Genomic DNA, 16,018 nt, shown 5'->3' with positions numbered 1-16,018 from the left:
AATGGTCATCTTGAGGAAGTGAGATGGAAAAAGAACATTACTTGCACCAATCGGTACAGACATTGAACAGAAAAATGCAACTCCTGAACGTCACCAGTGGTCACTGGAATTACAATTATGACTGTGTCGTGGTTAAATGAGACCAAAAGGCTAGGCTGCTTTGAGTTTTCCTGGAAAACATGCCACCGAGAGCTCACCTCCTCCTTTTCATCCTTTCTCTTGTAAAGCAGTTCGTATCCGGCGATTTGACTGTCCTGTCCGCTCTGCGGAGGAGCGACCCACGACAGCAGGATACTCGTCTCAGATTTGGCTTCAGCTTTGAAGTCTGTTGGCTGAGATGGAACTACAAATCGAACAGTTTTGAATTTCAGTTGTAACAATAAACCAACATCAACAAAGCTGTTTCCACACAGGCTAGCTGGCCAACGAATAACACTGACCCAAAGAGAGTCAAGAGAAACATACTGAATCATCGTACTATGAGTCAATAAGGTTCTTACTTCTGAACAGCATAGGTTCTCGTCATTTTACCGCATTACGTACGTCTTATAAAGTTGTAGGTCAGTACTGGATGCTAAAATAATCTGACTTCAGAGATCGGTTGTTTTCACTGCTAGTATGAGAGAAAGTCAGAGAGACTGAAAGAAAAAAAAAAATCTAGAGACATGCTGGAATACTAAATGCCCCTTGATGTTGTTCTGATTGTCCTGTCATGAGGACCATGATTTAAAAAAAGTGCCAGTGTTACAATTTAGCTTAAAAACAACAAAAACAACAACAGGGCAATACAAACCTCCAGTCTTGGCTATGATTTGCAGGTCAGAAGACAGAGGTCCATCTCCTACAGATGTGTATGCCAAAACTTTGATATAATATGTCTTATTAGGTGTCAAGCCCTGAATGGTGAGAAAGTTAGCATTCCGAACGATCTGTTTCTCCCACTGATTGACGTGCTGGCTTGGATCCATGGTGTAGTACACCCTGTAGCCCATGATCTGACCGTTAGCCTCTTCGGGTTCTTCCCAGTGGATAATAGCCGTCGTAGCGCTTAGCATACGGCCTCTGACTTGGCGAGGAGCCGTGCTGGGTGCCTGCTCAGCAGTTTTGGCCTCTATTGCTTCGCTAGAGGGTCCTCGACCGATGTTGTTCACCGCAACCACACGGAATTCATAATCGGAGTACGGACTCAGGCCGCCCACGCTGTAGCGAGTGGTGGCTACACCGTCGATCTCTTTATACGAGTCTTCCGAATATTTGGACTTGTGCTGAATGATGTAATAGGAAACTGGCTCCGGGTTCCCAGAGTCCCAGGTGAGGGTGATGCTGGTTGCTGTGCGTTCCGTCACCACGGGAACACCTGGTGGCTTGGGTAAAGCTAGAATGAAAATAAAATGCTCATTTATATTGACTCATGTGGATTTAACGGATGCACTCTAGCAGAGCTGAAGCAGAAAACGAATTAAGGCCGAGTGAAGTTAAGTGCTGAGGTCCTTGTTTAAGGGCCCATTCTAGACCTCAAGCTGGATTCATTCTGGAATCACAGCTGGACTGATTCTAGAACTCCGGCTAGATTGGTTCTAGAACTCCAGTTACTGATTTTAGAACTATAGATAGACTGGACTTCAGCTAGACGGATTACAGAACTTCATTTTAAACCGATTAAAGAACTCCAGCAAGAGAGATTCTAGATTGGTTCCAGAGCTCCAGCTAGATTGGTCCTAGAGCGTGAGAACGACTGATTCTAGAACACCAGTTTGGCTAATTCTAAGACTCCAGCCAGATTGATTCTAGAACTCAAGTTGAATTGATTTGCGAAACTGAATCTGGAACGCACAACCTTCCTATCGCTAAAACAGAACGTTACTGCGGAGGTACCTTTCATTAACTAATTACAATCAGATCGTTATGTAGTCACCAACGCTAATAAATAAATAAATCAGACAGATAGAAAAACCATATCTATTTATAGCTGCTTGTAAAACTACACACACTCCCAATGAATATATTCTATGCTTAAATTCTAAAAACCGTTTAATTAAATGAATTACGATTTCTAATTACATTCAAATTGTGCCCAAAAAAAAAAAAAAAAAAACAAAGAACTGCTGCGGCGGCTATCTGTAGGCTAAACGTGTTGAACGGTGACATTGTTATTAGCATTCATGAAGCTTGTATTTGCTCCAGGAGCGGTGCTAGCTGAAGGTTACCCTTCACCCCAGACAAACAGAGGCAGTGCTCTGGAACACCATCCAACTAATGTAAAACAGAAAAAAAGGCTTAAGGCCTTGGCAGAGTCCTGCTGATAAAAGAAAAAAGGTGACAAGGTCTCTCTGGAAGACATGCATTGTATCCGTTTTTGTTTAGGAGGTAACAAAAAGTGAACTCGGTGTGATTTATGGCTACATTTCAGCGGGTATAATGTAAGGGAGCAGATATGGGGCGATGTGGATTCTCTGGAGGCCATCACCCATTAACGTGAAGATAACTCTTAGCCTGGGCGAGACTGTGACTAATTCGGCTTTGTCGTGTCTACTGGCAGGATGTGTGGCTGTGTGGGTGTGTGTCCTTGTTTGCATGAATATAAATATTTTTAACTTCACAAAGCAACTTATTTATCTGTGTAAAGCAACAAAGGCTACTGCACAGACTAAACATTTCACTTTAATCCTGCAATTTCATGCTGACTGGGATACATAGTTTTGGCTAGTTCAGAGATTTGGGACATAATATCGCACCACAACTGCTTTAGCTAGACTAAAAGGATCAAATCTTTTTTTTTTTTTTTTATATATCTTTGGTATATTTTTTTATTACACTGCTGATTGTTTTAAAGCCCTTCACCTTTGACTGTAATCTGTGCCACTGCTTCGATGACACCCAGCGTAGACATGGCTACGCAGGTGTAGTTGGCTGACTGCCGAACGTCCGTGAGCTCCAGGACATTCCGCCCAATGGGCATGTCGTCCTCCGGGGTCAGGTCCTCTGAGCCCAGCATCCATTTGACATAGGGCATGGGTGAGCCCACTGCCACACAGGTGATGTTCACACTGCCGCCTGGCATGATCTCGTTATCCGTGGGCGGGATCGAGAAACGTGGTGGGACCCGGCGAACTGCAAGATAATATATGGAGCTGTAGCGACTTGTAGCGGAAACTTCATACAAAAACCGACGCTAATCGTGTTCGCCGATATCATATACGTGTGGCGTTCTGGGAAAACACTTCAGGGGGTGAAATTCTGACATACTCTACAGACTTTCCTGAACTCACGAAAGGGAGAGCATTTCGTTTAAAGACTCCTTATATCCGACCGCAGGCCGGGAAGCTTGGGCAAGAATTACAAATAAATAAACACATTCTCGTGTTGTTTTTTAGCGAAATACAGTCAGGGTGTCAAAAAATTCAGCCTGAATTCTTTAGCAAAACCCGATGGGTTTTCCCAGATCGCATCACACATAAAGTCACTGTAATGTTCTAACGGTTTGTTTATTTATTTATTTTATCTTAACAACCAGTATCTACCAACTCGAACGGACAATTCCGCTCCTCGTCTTTAAACCGTTCGGGGATTGTAATCGATCCGTTCATGAATAAATAGCTCTAGCACTGATGGTCTGATGGAAAGGTCAAGGAGCACACACAAACACATACATACACAAGTCCATCTCTAACAGGGTTTCAGCAGCGTGCGAGTTTTCTCACATACGGTAAGTCATGCACGAAGTGTCCCATTCCAGTCCACATGTAAAAATACAACACGGGGAGGGAACTGGAGGAGCGACGGCATGCTCGACCTCCATGCTGCGTTCTTCCAATTGATGTGAAGGAATGTGCTGCCTCACATTGCCACATCAGACTTCACAAAACACTTCATAAACAAATAAATAAATAAATACATAAATTTAAAAAAAAAAAAAAGGGGAAAGGGGAGCGAGGGACGAGAATGCTTAAAGGAAAAACGCCAGTGGGTACGGGTCTTGAAAGACACGAGACAGAATGTGACAGAAAGAAATTAGAGACGGATTACAAATTATAATAGGTGCACAACACATAGGGGAGGGAGAGAGAGAGAGAGAGAGAGAGAGAAAGTCAGGATGAAAGGGAAGAACGAGAGACAAATAAACAGGTCAAAAAATAATAGTAGAAGGGTGGAGCGACATGTTACAGGAAATGAACAGGATTATCTGTGAAAATGACACAGACAGGGCTCGGGACATTATGAGAAGAATAAAAAGAAGAAGGGACGCTAGTAGACAAGCAAGATAGGGATCAGACAGAGGCAAGAAGTGGGTCTGATCTTCTCATTCAGGAGAGACCGGTAACATCATAACAAACACGGAGGACACAGGACGCTCAGCAAGAACAAGCTGGGAGATCTGGGGACTCAAATGAAACGCATCTCGTCAGTGTTTCTGCTCAGCACGCGGTAAAATCTTTCCAAATTGTTCCATGAAAGATAACTAGCTTTGCTTTTAATGCTCAGGTCATAGTTTCGTTTCTCTCTCCGCTGTTTTCTCAAGGACGCGATGGTGGGAGAACGTCAGGAATGTTCGCTCTCGGGTTGTGGGAGAGAAGGGAACGGCTCATCGGTGTACGGGTGAGATCCTCCCATCGCCAGATCACTTTTAATTAAAATGTGCATCAGCTTCGTGACTTTTCTTTCGGATGAACCGCGAGTAATACTCGGAAAGGGACTTGTATAATGATCCTTGTATGAAGAGTTCTTCGTTTAAAAACAAAACAAAACAAAACAAAAAACAACGAGGTTTTTTTTTTTTTAAAAGAAACGTTTAACGGTATGACCGGGAGTGGAGGAGTTCGAAGAATAAAAGTGGATTTGCGAGCGAGCGAGCGAGCGAGAGAGAGAGAGATAAAGGGAATGAGAGAGATAAAAACCTGCCGAATTGATGAAGCTCATTTGGCTTAAGACACCAAGCTTCTCCGGAGAGGAATTCTTACATTATTAAATACAACTTTTCTCTCCTATTATATTTAATTAATATTCTATTGAAGCCCGCTCCCGGAAGACATAATGTTATCCCGTTCATTTGAATACCATTACATTTGTCAAGTCTGCCGAATGATGCTCGACATACATCATTCTTTCATTAGCGGCCCATTAAGTGTGTGGGAGAGAAAATCCTTCACGGAGCCAGGAGCAGGAGATCTGGGCACGGTGGATTACAGCCTTGGCTGAGATTCACCGCCCTTCAGTTTTCATTAAAACAAACGAGGCAGAAGCTTTAAAACGTCCTCCGAGTGAGAGAGCTCAAGGAAAAAAGAAAAAAAAAAAAACCCAAAACAAACCACATTTCACGCTGGCACGTTATCCAAAGACCAATCAGAGTGTACTGAGTGGCAGGGGTCAGTGACAATTTCAGCGGTGGAGTATTTGTTGCTTGATGAATTCATGAGATCATCTTCTTGATCTCATGGGACCCCCCCCCCCCCCATTTTAGGGTGAATTAGTTATATATATATATATATATATATATATATATATATATATATATATATATATATATATTTTATGTGTGAATTATTTATATATATTTATGTGTGAATTTATATATATATATATATATATATATATATATATATATATATATATATATATATGTATGTATATATATATATATGTATGTATATATATATATATATGTGTGTGAATATTTATATATATATTATATGTGAATTATTTATATATATATATACCCCCCCAGTATTCCAGATATTCCATGAGTGAATTGATCTTTCCCAAATGAACGAAACCTTGCTGAATTTATTACCTTTATCATTTCCCAGTTATATTTTCCCAATTAATAAGCCATTTGTTATAAGATCATTGATCTGAGAAACCGCATTGATTATTTACATCTTCGCTGAATTAGAATTTGTCTCCCGAGCTGATGTTTCATTAATACACTGACCGGGATGATTTGTTGATAATCATGATGATATTTTTTTGCTGACTCGATAAGAATTGTTCACCGAGCCGACGCGATGTATTCGATTAGAATTCAAGCGTCCGTGCTGCTGAACGTCGCTGATTAGTCAGAGATAACATGACAGGATCGTCAGGAACGGCTTTATCATGTCCGAGGTCCTGGTGAATCCTGAGTCCTACGGCCCTTAAATTCAAGAGACGTACGTGAGATGTACGTACTGCGGGGATTTGATAACACTGTCGCTAAACTGACGAGAAGGTACGGTGGAGTTGCTGAGCTGGTTTGGGGAGCTAAGCAGGAACACTGACGTTTAAGATCTGAAGCTAGCAGGGGTCGTGGGTCCATAGGTGGAGCAGCACCTGTTCGTCATGCAGAAGCCGCGTTCGGCGAACGACACACATTCTCTCTTGACATGCAGCACTTTTTAGACGGTTAATCGTAATAGACAAGGCCGTGTGCGTTCGGCACAATGAACGACAACGATACAGTGGGGGGGTAAAGTGGACCGTATCCGGGACAGAACAATACAAAAGGAACCAGAATCAGAAATGGAGGAGGAGGAAGAAAAAAAAAAGAAAAGAAAAAAAAAGGAAAAGAGACCACATATGCGCATTCATTTCAGTTGTATTGGTGACAGCTGTGGTGGCATTTTCGTGTTTGCAATTCAAGACAGCTACTGCGTGTGTGTGTGTGTGTGTTTTTTTTAAAGCTCTTTGAGTTCGGTACAATGAGATGATTAGAAAGTAAAAAAAAAAAAAACACCAACCTTCTCGCAGCTCTGCGGAATGTAGGAAATTTTTGATGCGGAACACAATGAAATGACAAAAGGAGAAAAAACAGGGGAAACACAGAGAGAGTAAAAAGGCCATGTACAACTGCTACTCATACACATCTGTTAGAGGGAGGTATTTCGGAGAGAATCCTACACTTCTGTACTTCAGGGAAAAGAGAGAGAGAGAGAGAGAGAGAGAGAGAGAGAGAGAGAGAGAGAGAGAGAGAGAGAGAGAGAAAGACTGCCTAGCTTTTAAAATATTACACAGCAAAATCACCAGTGTTGGCTTAACACCTACAGTATAATACAGCATGACCTCTGTTGGGTATATACATCCATAAACAAACTCTGGGAATCCATCATTCTTATGGAATATTCGAAACGGAGCCACATTTCTGCTGACAGGAACGAGATTTCCGTTCGTTTTACGAGCTACGAAGCCAAACGATTGGGTAAACATTTTGATCTATGTGATGTCTTGCCCCCAAGTTCTTTCCTCTTAACTTTTAGTCCATTATATTCGGCGCTACGCAATAAAACGCCGTTTAAGCCCGTTTTTCAACCCAAGAACAGCTACACGTTTAACCTCTCACTCCAGTTAATGAATGATACGCTGTACGGCGAACGAACTAAATAATAAATTCGCCGTCGCCGCGTAGAAAAAGCAACGACATCATGATTCATTCACGCCAGTTAGAGTTCATTCACCCCTTTTTCGGATTTTGCTGTGCAAGCAGATTAACATTACCAATACACCATGTGGCTATGTTACTGTCATTTAAATTTATACCTGTATAGATAGAACCTGCATATCGTATTTTCATATGCTCACATCCTTATCATGTGAATTTCTCAAAGATTAAAGCCAATATCTTTCAAAAGAACTGGGACATAATCTTAATTAATTATGTTTTAAAAAAAAAAACCCTCTCTGGCTACAGTACAAGAATTACAGAAGATATTTAGATCCGTGCTTCAGCTAAATCACGTCAATTTATCGTTACTCCTTCATTGTGACACGTGTATGACTTATTAAAAAGAATCTTTTACAATTAGGAAATATATATGCCGATGTTTATGTAATATCCGCTATAGATCATAATCCAGTCCTTTACATAGATAGAAGAAATGTAATCCATGTTATAGATTTCATTTGATTTTTTTTTATTGATCAAGCAACATTAACCCTTTGACGTACACGAATACAGACGGAGTCAAATGACAGGTTTGTCTTTGGGGAACTGTAATATTTTACAAACCAGTAGACGGCGAATGTATGTATTTTTATCATCGAGCGTTTCGATTTATTAACGATTGAGAATATTCAATATTGTTACACTCATTTTTTTATATAAATGTTGACTCGAAGTACAGAGTAGAATTTTACAGTAGAATTTTTTTTTTTTTAATGTTAGAGAATTGTATTTTTTTTAAAAATACTTTTTTTGCAGAAAAATTGTGGCACCCTGTTTTTAGTGTTTACAGCATTTTAGTCATTTGAATAGTTAAAAATGTTTCTTTTAATTATTTATAAAAGCATCGTTGTTTGACATATTTTCTTTACAAATGATTAACACTTCTGAACAGCATTTTAATCCACGAATCACAAATCTCAAAAGTACTATATTAATACTATATAAGTATATATATATATATATATATATATATATATATATATATAGTACTATATAGTATATATATATAATACTACATACACACACACACACACACACACACACACACATATATATATATATATATATATATATATATATATATATATATATATATATGTGTGTGTGTGTGTGTGTATACGTACATATATATATATATATATATATATATATATATATATATATATATATACACACATATATATTTATATATGTATGCATATATATATATGTGTGTGTGTGTGTGTGTATATATATATCTTTATATATATATATATATATATATATATATATATATATATATATACACACATACACACACACACACACACACACACACACACATATATATATATATATATATATATATATATATATATATATATATATATATATATATATATATATATATATATATGTGTGTGTGTGTGTGTGTGTGTGTGTGTGTGCTACATATGGACATCATTGTCTCTTATATATAAAATGATATATGGTTTGAATGGAAACATACGTCCTGAGCTGTATAATTATAAATGATTTTTATTTCCTTGAATTAATTCAACGCTGGCAATTGAGAATTCATAATAAAATAACTAAACACAATTTGGACTTGGTGGAAATTCTCACAGTCAGGCTGTTTTGTGCCAAGGCAAAGCAAAAGTCAAAGGGTTAATGTCACGTTTAGGACGACATTTCTTGAAACATACGCTCAGTCTGTGCATTAATACTCGAGTACGTTTTACGTCAAAAGAACGATTTTTAGATTTGAAGATTTTTTCCTTTCCCTCCATTGTTGGCGGAAAAAGGGAAGAGAATTGGAGAGATTTGGATTCGGCGTGCTGTAGGGGAGAGAAAAATAATAAATAAACATGGGTACAACCCATAAACCCGCTGCAAGCTTAGGGGTCAGTGGAATTAGTGTCACACCGGGCAATTAAAGTAGGAGAATTAACAGAAAACCAACCACTGAAATAAAGACAAATCAAGGAAGGAGAGTCAAATGCAACAAACATACTTACAAAATTTGTAGGCAGGAAACTTTGGACCCAATGATCCATTTATTCTCATCAATACGCTACGATAATTCCCTGTGTATATCGAGTACATTTACAGCACTGTACACTAGCCCTGCACAGTATAATCAGCACAGAGTCGTCCCAGTGGGCTTTCCTACCTCGGACATATAAGTTTGCAGGAGCCGAGTAGCGGGTGCCGTCGTTATTAGTCGCGACACACTCGTACTTCCCTTGGTCGGACTCCTCGCTCTGTTCGATCTGCAGTGCTCCTGTATGGCAGGAAAGAGTATGGGGGCAGATTCAGGTGTTAAGGTGAATAATCTCGCAGTGTGACATGAGACTAAGCAAAGCAACGTTTTGACAAGCTGTCACATTGCGATCTTTTTCTCGCTCACACGCGTTTTTTTCCTTCGTATTGTAATAAAAAAAAATATATAAATAAATATATACATATATATATAGAGAGAGAGAGATAGAGAGAGAGAGAGATGCAAAAACATATTAACTAACTGCTCTTGTATGATTTTCTAAAAAGAAAAGAAAAACACTTGAAGCGTTGCCTGAATATATTAACTCGTTAAAATCGGCCACCTGCTGATTTCGGCTGGATTCAGGCTGAACCATAAAAAAAAAAATTATATATATATATATTAAAAAAAAACCAAAAACAAAAAAAAACAAGTTACAAACCTTCTCGAATGCTCGCTGTAGAAATGAGCGATCGCCCCGTCATTTCTAATGCAGTGCGTTATTTCTGTTGTCTTGCTGCATCACTGAAATCGTGATCATTTTAGCTGAATCGTTTGTAGAGTTCCAGGTTCAACAGTGTGGCTGTGGCATGTGCTGATATGAACTTGTTTTATATAAAAAGTCATATGGAATAATGACCTTTTTTTTTCTTTTTCTTTTTTTTTCTATCCAATTGGAGAAGCTTAAGGACTTCAATCAGAAGTTCTCTAACATAAAAGGCACAATTTGATAATATTACAATCCGTAATAAACGATTGGGAACCGACAGTGATGGAAAGTAAAGTCATATCAACATATGCCTAGTGTGTATTTGTGTACTTTTTTTTTGGTACGGTACTTTTTCGAGTACCGGGCTCGTTTTTTTCAGACCGTGCACTGCATTAGACGTTTGAGGCGACACGAATTACGCACTGATCATTCTCTTCTTACAACACACTGTACAAATCACATTGATGGAAAAGGAGAACATACAGTCTACATGTTGCAGGGTTTCTAAAGCACGTTAGCTCTTGCTTTAATATGGCTTGGATGCTATTTGCTAGCATTGCCAGAACAATTTAAAAAAAAAAAAAAAAGAAAAAAAAAAAAAAAAAAAAAAAAAAGGATTTGAAATTCGAAGGGACAGAATAGAGCCCTGCAATATACAACACCTGACAGGACTGTTCAGCATGGGAGAGGATGAATGACACTGCTTCAGGGCAGCATGGATCAAACGAAAAAAAGGATTACAGTATACAAAAGCAGCATAACCAGGGAGGACAGTCCAAAAACAAAAAAAGAATAAAGAGACATTTGAGTTAGAAAATTTGGCGTGATCAATCGTAATTTCGGTTTAATCAAAGATGGCCCATGACTCGCAAAAAGAACTGAAAAAAAAAAAAAAAAAAGTTTGTTTGCGACCAAAAAAAAAAAAAAAAAAAAAAGTTGTTTGCTGCTTGGGCTTTGAAAAAATCGTGTTAGGAGATTCATCATCATCCAGAGCATTACATCACCCTCTGTCCCAAAATGATTGACATGCAAGTCAAGAAATGTATGTCAGTGCAACTTACAACCTTTTTTGACAACCCTTAGCTGAAAAATAAAATGCAGGTGCATTAGAGGTCAAAATTCAGGTCAAAATGGCCAACAAGAAATCAACCAACCACTGCCATAGCTTGTTCAAAGCTACAAAATGACACCCATAAAAATCCACCAATGGGATCAGCAGTGTGGTGTCACATGACCAAAGGAAAAACTTTTTTTTAAAAAGATATATATATATATATATATATATATATATATATATATATATATATATACACATATATATATGCATCAAACCACGTCTCCACCTCCTGAGTTGCTCGACAAAAATCACAAAACGGGCACCTCAGTTTGCTCTGCCAGACCCTTTGTTAGCTTTTCCCCAACCCTGAAGAATAAAAAAAAATCAAAACGTCAAAAAAGGAAAGCCTTCAACCCAAGAAAAGTAAGAAGGGAAAAAAAAATAGGTGGTAGAAGAAAAAAAGCACCGGAGAAACTTTATCAAAAAAGTGGTTGTTTGGGCTTTTTTTTTTGTTTTTTTTTTGTTAGAGAAGGGTATAGGTAGAGGAAAGCACATAGAGATTGAGAATTTAAAAAGATGAATAGACAGTACTGTTTTTTTTTTTTGTTTTTTTTTTCTTGAAAAAAAATAAAAAAAATTCTCGTGGCAGAGGAGAGGCGAGAAGTTGTCCGCGAGTCCGTCATCGTATGGCACGAGTGTGCAAGAACAGCTAAGGGGGGAAAAATGTTTGGTTGTTTTAGTTGGACAAAAAGAGGGACACATGAGTCGCTATGGCCAAAAAGAAAGACAGAACGAAAGCAAAAATAATAATAATAATAATAATAATAATAATAATAATAATAATCAAACAAAAAGGGAAAAAAAAAAAAGAAAAAAGAAAAACGCCACTGGATATGCTTCTTTGTGTCACAGTAAGCATATCGCAATTTATTAATTGGAGAAAGAAAAAAAGAAGAAAGAAAAGAAAAAAAAGAAATGAATTGAGGAATGAAAGCAGATACGCAAAGGTCAGATGGAAAGAGGAAACAGAAAGAGATGGAGAAGAGGGTGTTGAGGGTTTTGGGGGGGTTGGAGAGGGACGGAGTGAGGGATGGTACAGGGTGTTGGGATGGAGAGACGAGACATATACATGGAGGCGGACGGGATGGAAGGACAGCGAGAATGAAGTTTTGTTTTTCATTCTGTGAACTTCGGTTCAGCTCTCTTACCTCGTATTGGAGTACCACCTGGGTGGATAATATGAATGCAAATAAGATTGGAAAGAAGAAGCATTAGTACGAGAGGAAGGAGGCTGGGGGCTTTGGAAGAAGAATCAAATTAGCTTTTTTTTTTTTTTCTGCTTGTTTGGTTTATTTATTTATTTAATTTTTTTTCCCTTTAAACAGAGTATGTTAAAAAAAATAAATAATAAAAAGATTAAGGTACTGTAGAAAGAAAAGAGGCAGACATAGAGAGATAGATAGAGAGACAGAGAGTTCCTCTATTGGCATTAAAAGAAAAAAAAGAAGAAAAAAACAGGTAGGTTATCACTGGAAGCAGTTTGGAAGGTGTTACACTGGTTAAATACAAGGAAGGTGCCATTTTGAAATTGTTTAGAGGGAGTTAGGAGCATTGGTTGGTTTGTTTTTTTGTTTGTTTGTTTGTTTGTTTTTTGGACAACGTAAGACCTCTGATTATAACCTGGATTCACTTTATGTTCAAGTGTGTGGGACAAACCACTATGGTGCTGAGGAGAGGGGTTGGGGAGGAAGAGTGAAGGAAGTGAGTCAGTCAGAGAAGGGACGTCCACACATGGAGGGACACATCAGAACATCTTTGCTCGTTTGTCCTGCTCAGTTATAACAATTCGTTTCATGTGTCCTTAACCAGGTGCGTGTGATTTTCTCTTTTTATACATCTATATAAATAAATCAATTAATCAATATATATATATATATACACAGGTGTGTGTGTGTTGGTGTTGGTTTGGTGTGTCTGCTATACATCTGTTATCTGTGCTAACTGTTAGTAAAATGCATGCCATGCATTTTAATAAGAGTTTGAGAGACATGAGACATTAGTGGGGGTGATGTGTGCTTCAGAGCTACGCACTTACCAAAAGACTCTGTAGATTATAAAAAATACGGAGAGAAGAAAGACAGCATAGAAAATATGATTATATTCCTTATGTTTAGGAACAGGAGTTTTTTTTTTTTTTTTTTGCTTTTCTTTTCTTTTGGTACAGTTAATTCTTAAGACTCTATTCAACAGCAGAACAAGAGGCGTACATGTCAATCAATCAATAAGTAAATAAATCAATAAATAAATAAATAGGGTTATAAGGTCACACAGTGCTGCTCACAACAAGAGAAAGGAGGTTAAACAAGACTAGTGAAGACAAGACACGTTAGAGAGTCAGGTGACCACACAGATCAAACGATTAGGGTTTAAGAAAGGAAATCTCCCCTTAGCTAATAGAGAACAAACTCCAATTATCTAGGTTATAAACTTACTTTTTTTTTTCTTTTTTTGGGCGGGGTGGGGGGGGGGGGGGGGGGGGGGGGAAGAGAGTATAAGGTATAAACAAATTCGCAAGCATTTCACAAGACAACCAAAATCCGAGCAAAGCGAAGAATCGCGAAGGGCCGGGAAGGGGGAAAAAGCTAGAGACGACACGACGACACTACTGTGGCTAGAGGATTGTGGGAAAATCTTCCACTATGCTATCAGGAACAACTCTACTTCATGGGATAAAATGGTCCAAACTCTTAAATGTAAATGCAACCCTGCGATCACATTAGAAGCTCTAAAGTCGCTGATGTCACCTCCAGTTGTTTTCTGGGTTGTTTTTTTTTTTCTTGTGGGCGTGGCTTGTCCAGAATTTAGCGAAATCAGTTGTTAAATAATAGCAATCATTGTTTTTTTTTTGCGCAAACGATCTATAAACGTTCTATAAGAGTTCTTAAGCCTGGATCATACCGCACCGGGCAAAACTCCGACAATCACCGACGTTTAAAAGTTGGACGTTGGATCGAACGTGTTGGGAAACCGTCGCGTTCGATCAAACTCTTCCTGTTACTAGCGTCTTTACGTGTCGTTCTTTGCCTGAAAAGACGGAGCGTGAAACGAAAGCGGTCCTGGGTGAAGGCCTGATTGTCGCGACGTGACAGACGGGGCGCTTACTTACTTCCATTTCTGCAGAGAACTGCACACACGGGATGTACAGAGCTTTCGAGATCTTGCCCGCTTCGCTCCCGAGCAGTTTCGACAACTCCGAGAAAGACATCTTAACATAGGCTACGTCGTACGCTACGCTAAGACCATCATTACGTCATGCATTACGTACAGTATTTTCACCATTTTTACGTAATGAACAACCTGTCGTTTGTTTCCATCCGTTTGTAGTTATATTTAATACAACTGCAACGCCGGGTTACTGAGGCACAGCGGAGACCTTCTTCCGGAAAGCTTTACCTCTGATTGTTCCAAAGCGCTGACGATGGAGATTCCTTTCAGGAGCGCTTACAGAAAAGAAAAGTCCGCCATATCAACGATCGCACATATTAGTAAATGGCGCGTCCGCTGTACTGTACGGCTCCGCGTGTAAGTCGTTACTATAGACGATGTAGCCCACTAATAGAAACCTGTCAGAGCTGCCGACCAATCAGATTTGAGTATTGTTTTGGTCATCTTCGGTACTGGGGGATATTCGGCAACAGATCGTTTGGATTTCAGCCGGGTTGGCGTTAAAAACTTGCTAGCGTGAGCGCAGGGTCACATGCACGGACGTCACCCGACAGCCATTTCAATCAGCTTGCTCTGGGACTGCTTTGGAAGTCACACACGGACTCGCCGTCGGCTGTTAGATCGGACGGATATAATAAAAAAACAGCATGAACCATGTGGAGGTGGGGGGAGGGGAGGAGGAGGTCCTTTGTTCTGAATGAAGCCCAATGTTGAAAATTAGTCCTTTTAGAACGTAGAACGAAAAGAAAGAAAGAAAGAAAGAAAGAAGGAAAGAAAGAAACAAGACACAAGTATGGCTGGTCACTTACTGCGATGGAGCAGTAGAAGATACGAGTACAAAATAAGTGATGATGATATAAAACCTGCTAAGTGTGCAGTCACAGCAGTGAGTCATGGGTAATAATGGGAGCGCTGGATAAAACAAAACACGCCTCGAAAGCGAAAACGCATGGGTGTACAAACATACGCACACGCACGCGCGCACACAAACACACACACACACACACACACACACAGAGACTTATGGCATTATTTACATTAAATAAAAAAAAAACATCTAGATGAGAAAGAAGGAGGTTTAAAAGAAAATGTTTTTTTTTTTTTTAAAAAAAAACAAAAAAACAAAACAGGAATGAAAGGATAAAGGAAATTTCTCGTTTCTTTTTTTTTTTTTTTGGCAGAAGGATGAAGAACTTTACCTGATCGGAGCTGTTTGATCCTGCCATTGTTGTTGCTGGTGTTCACAGGGAGGAAATCTTTAAACCAGGAGATGTCGGGGTCAGGGTTCCCGCTCGCGGCGCACAACATGGTGGCGGTGCGCGTTCGCTCAACTACCTTCAGTTGAGGACCCATGTCTATGGTGGGGAATCCAGGAGGAAGCTGGTCCTCTGGAACACAGACACACACACACACACACACACAGAGCAAATGTTAACACACATCATACCTCAAACATAGTACAGTTAACTGAGAGAGAGAGAGAGAGAGAGAGAGAGAGAGAGAGAGAGAGAGAGAGAGCGAGAGTTCAAAGTGATGCTCGCGCTACCATCAAACAATATGCGGAACAAAACAACAGCAAAAGCAGAAATC

The 16,018-nt window shown here is 39.2% G+C and overlaps 1 protein-coding gene across 6 annotated transcripts in view; it reads right to left on the bottom strand.

Annotated features, from left to right (window-relative positions):
• LOC108260822 (protein tyrosine phosphatase receptor type D) overlaps positions 1-16,018 on the bottom strand; it is a 416,825-nt gene that overhangs the window by 50,609 nt on the left and 350,198 nt on the right. For 5 of the 6 annotated variants that reach the window (XM_053677696.1, XM_053677698.1, XM_053677695.1 and 2 more), the window contains 5 exons: positions 15,628-15,816; positions 9,567-9,677; positions 2,842-3,111; positions 794-1,375; positions 198-343 (listed from right to left, as the gene is read on the bottom strand). In XM_053677696.1, coding sequence (XP_053533671.1) covers positions 198-343; positions 794-1,375; positions 2,842-3,111; positions 9,567-9,677; positions 15,628-15,816 — 1,298 coding nt within the window. The remainder of the gene's footprint in view (positions 1-197; positions 344-793; positions 1,376-2,841; positions 3,112-9,566; positions 9,678-15,627; positions 15,817-16,018) is intronic. The other variant, XM_053677700.1, reaches the window with a different exon arrangement.

Source organism: Ictalurus punctatus, chromosome 29 (assembly GCF_001660625.3).
Source record: "Ictalurus punctatus breed USDA103 chromosome 29, Coco_2.0, whole genome shotgun sequence".
Lineage (NCBI taxonomy): Eukaryota > Metazoa > Chordata > Actinopteri > Siluriformes > Ictaluridae > Ictalurus > Ictalurus punctatus.
Note: the sequence above shows the minus strand (reverse complement) of the source record. Positions and strands in the feature narration are given on the sequence as shown.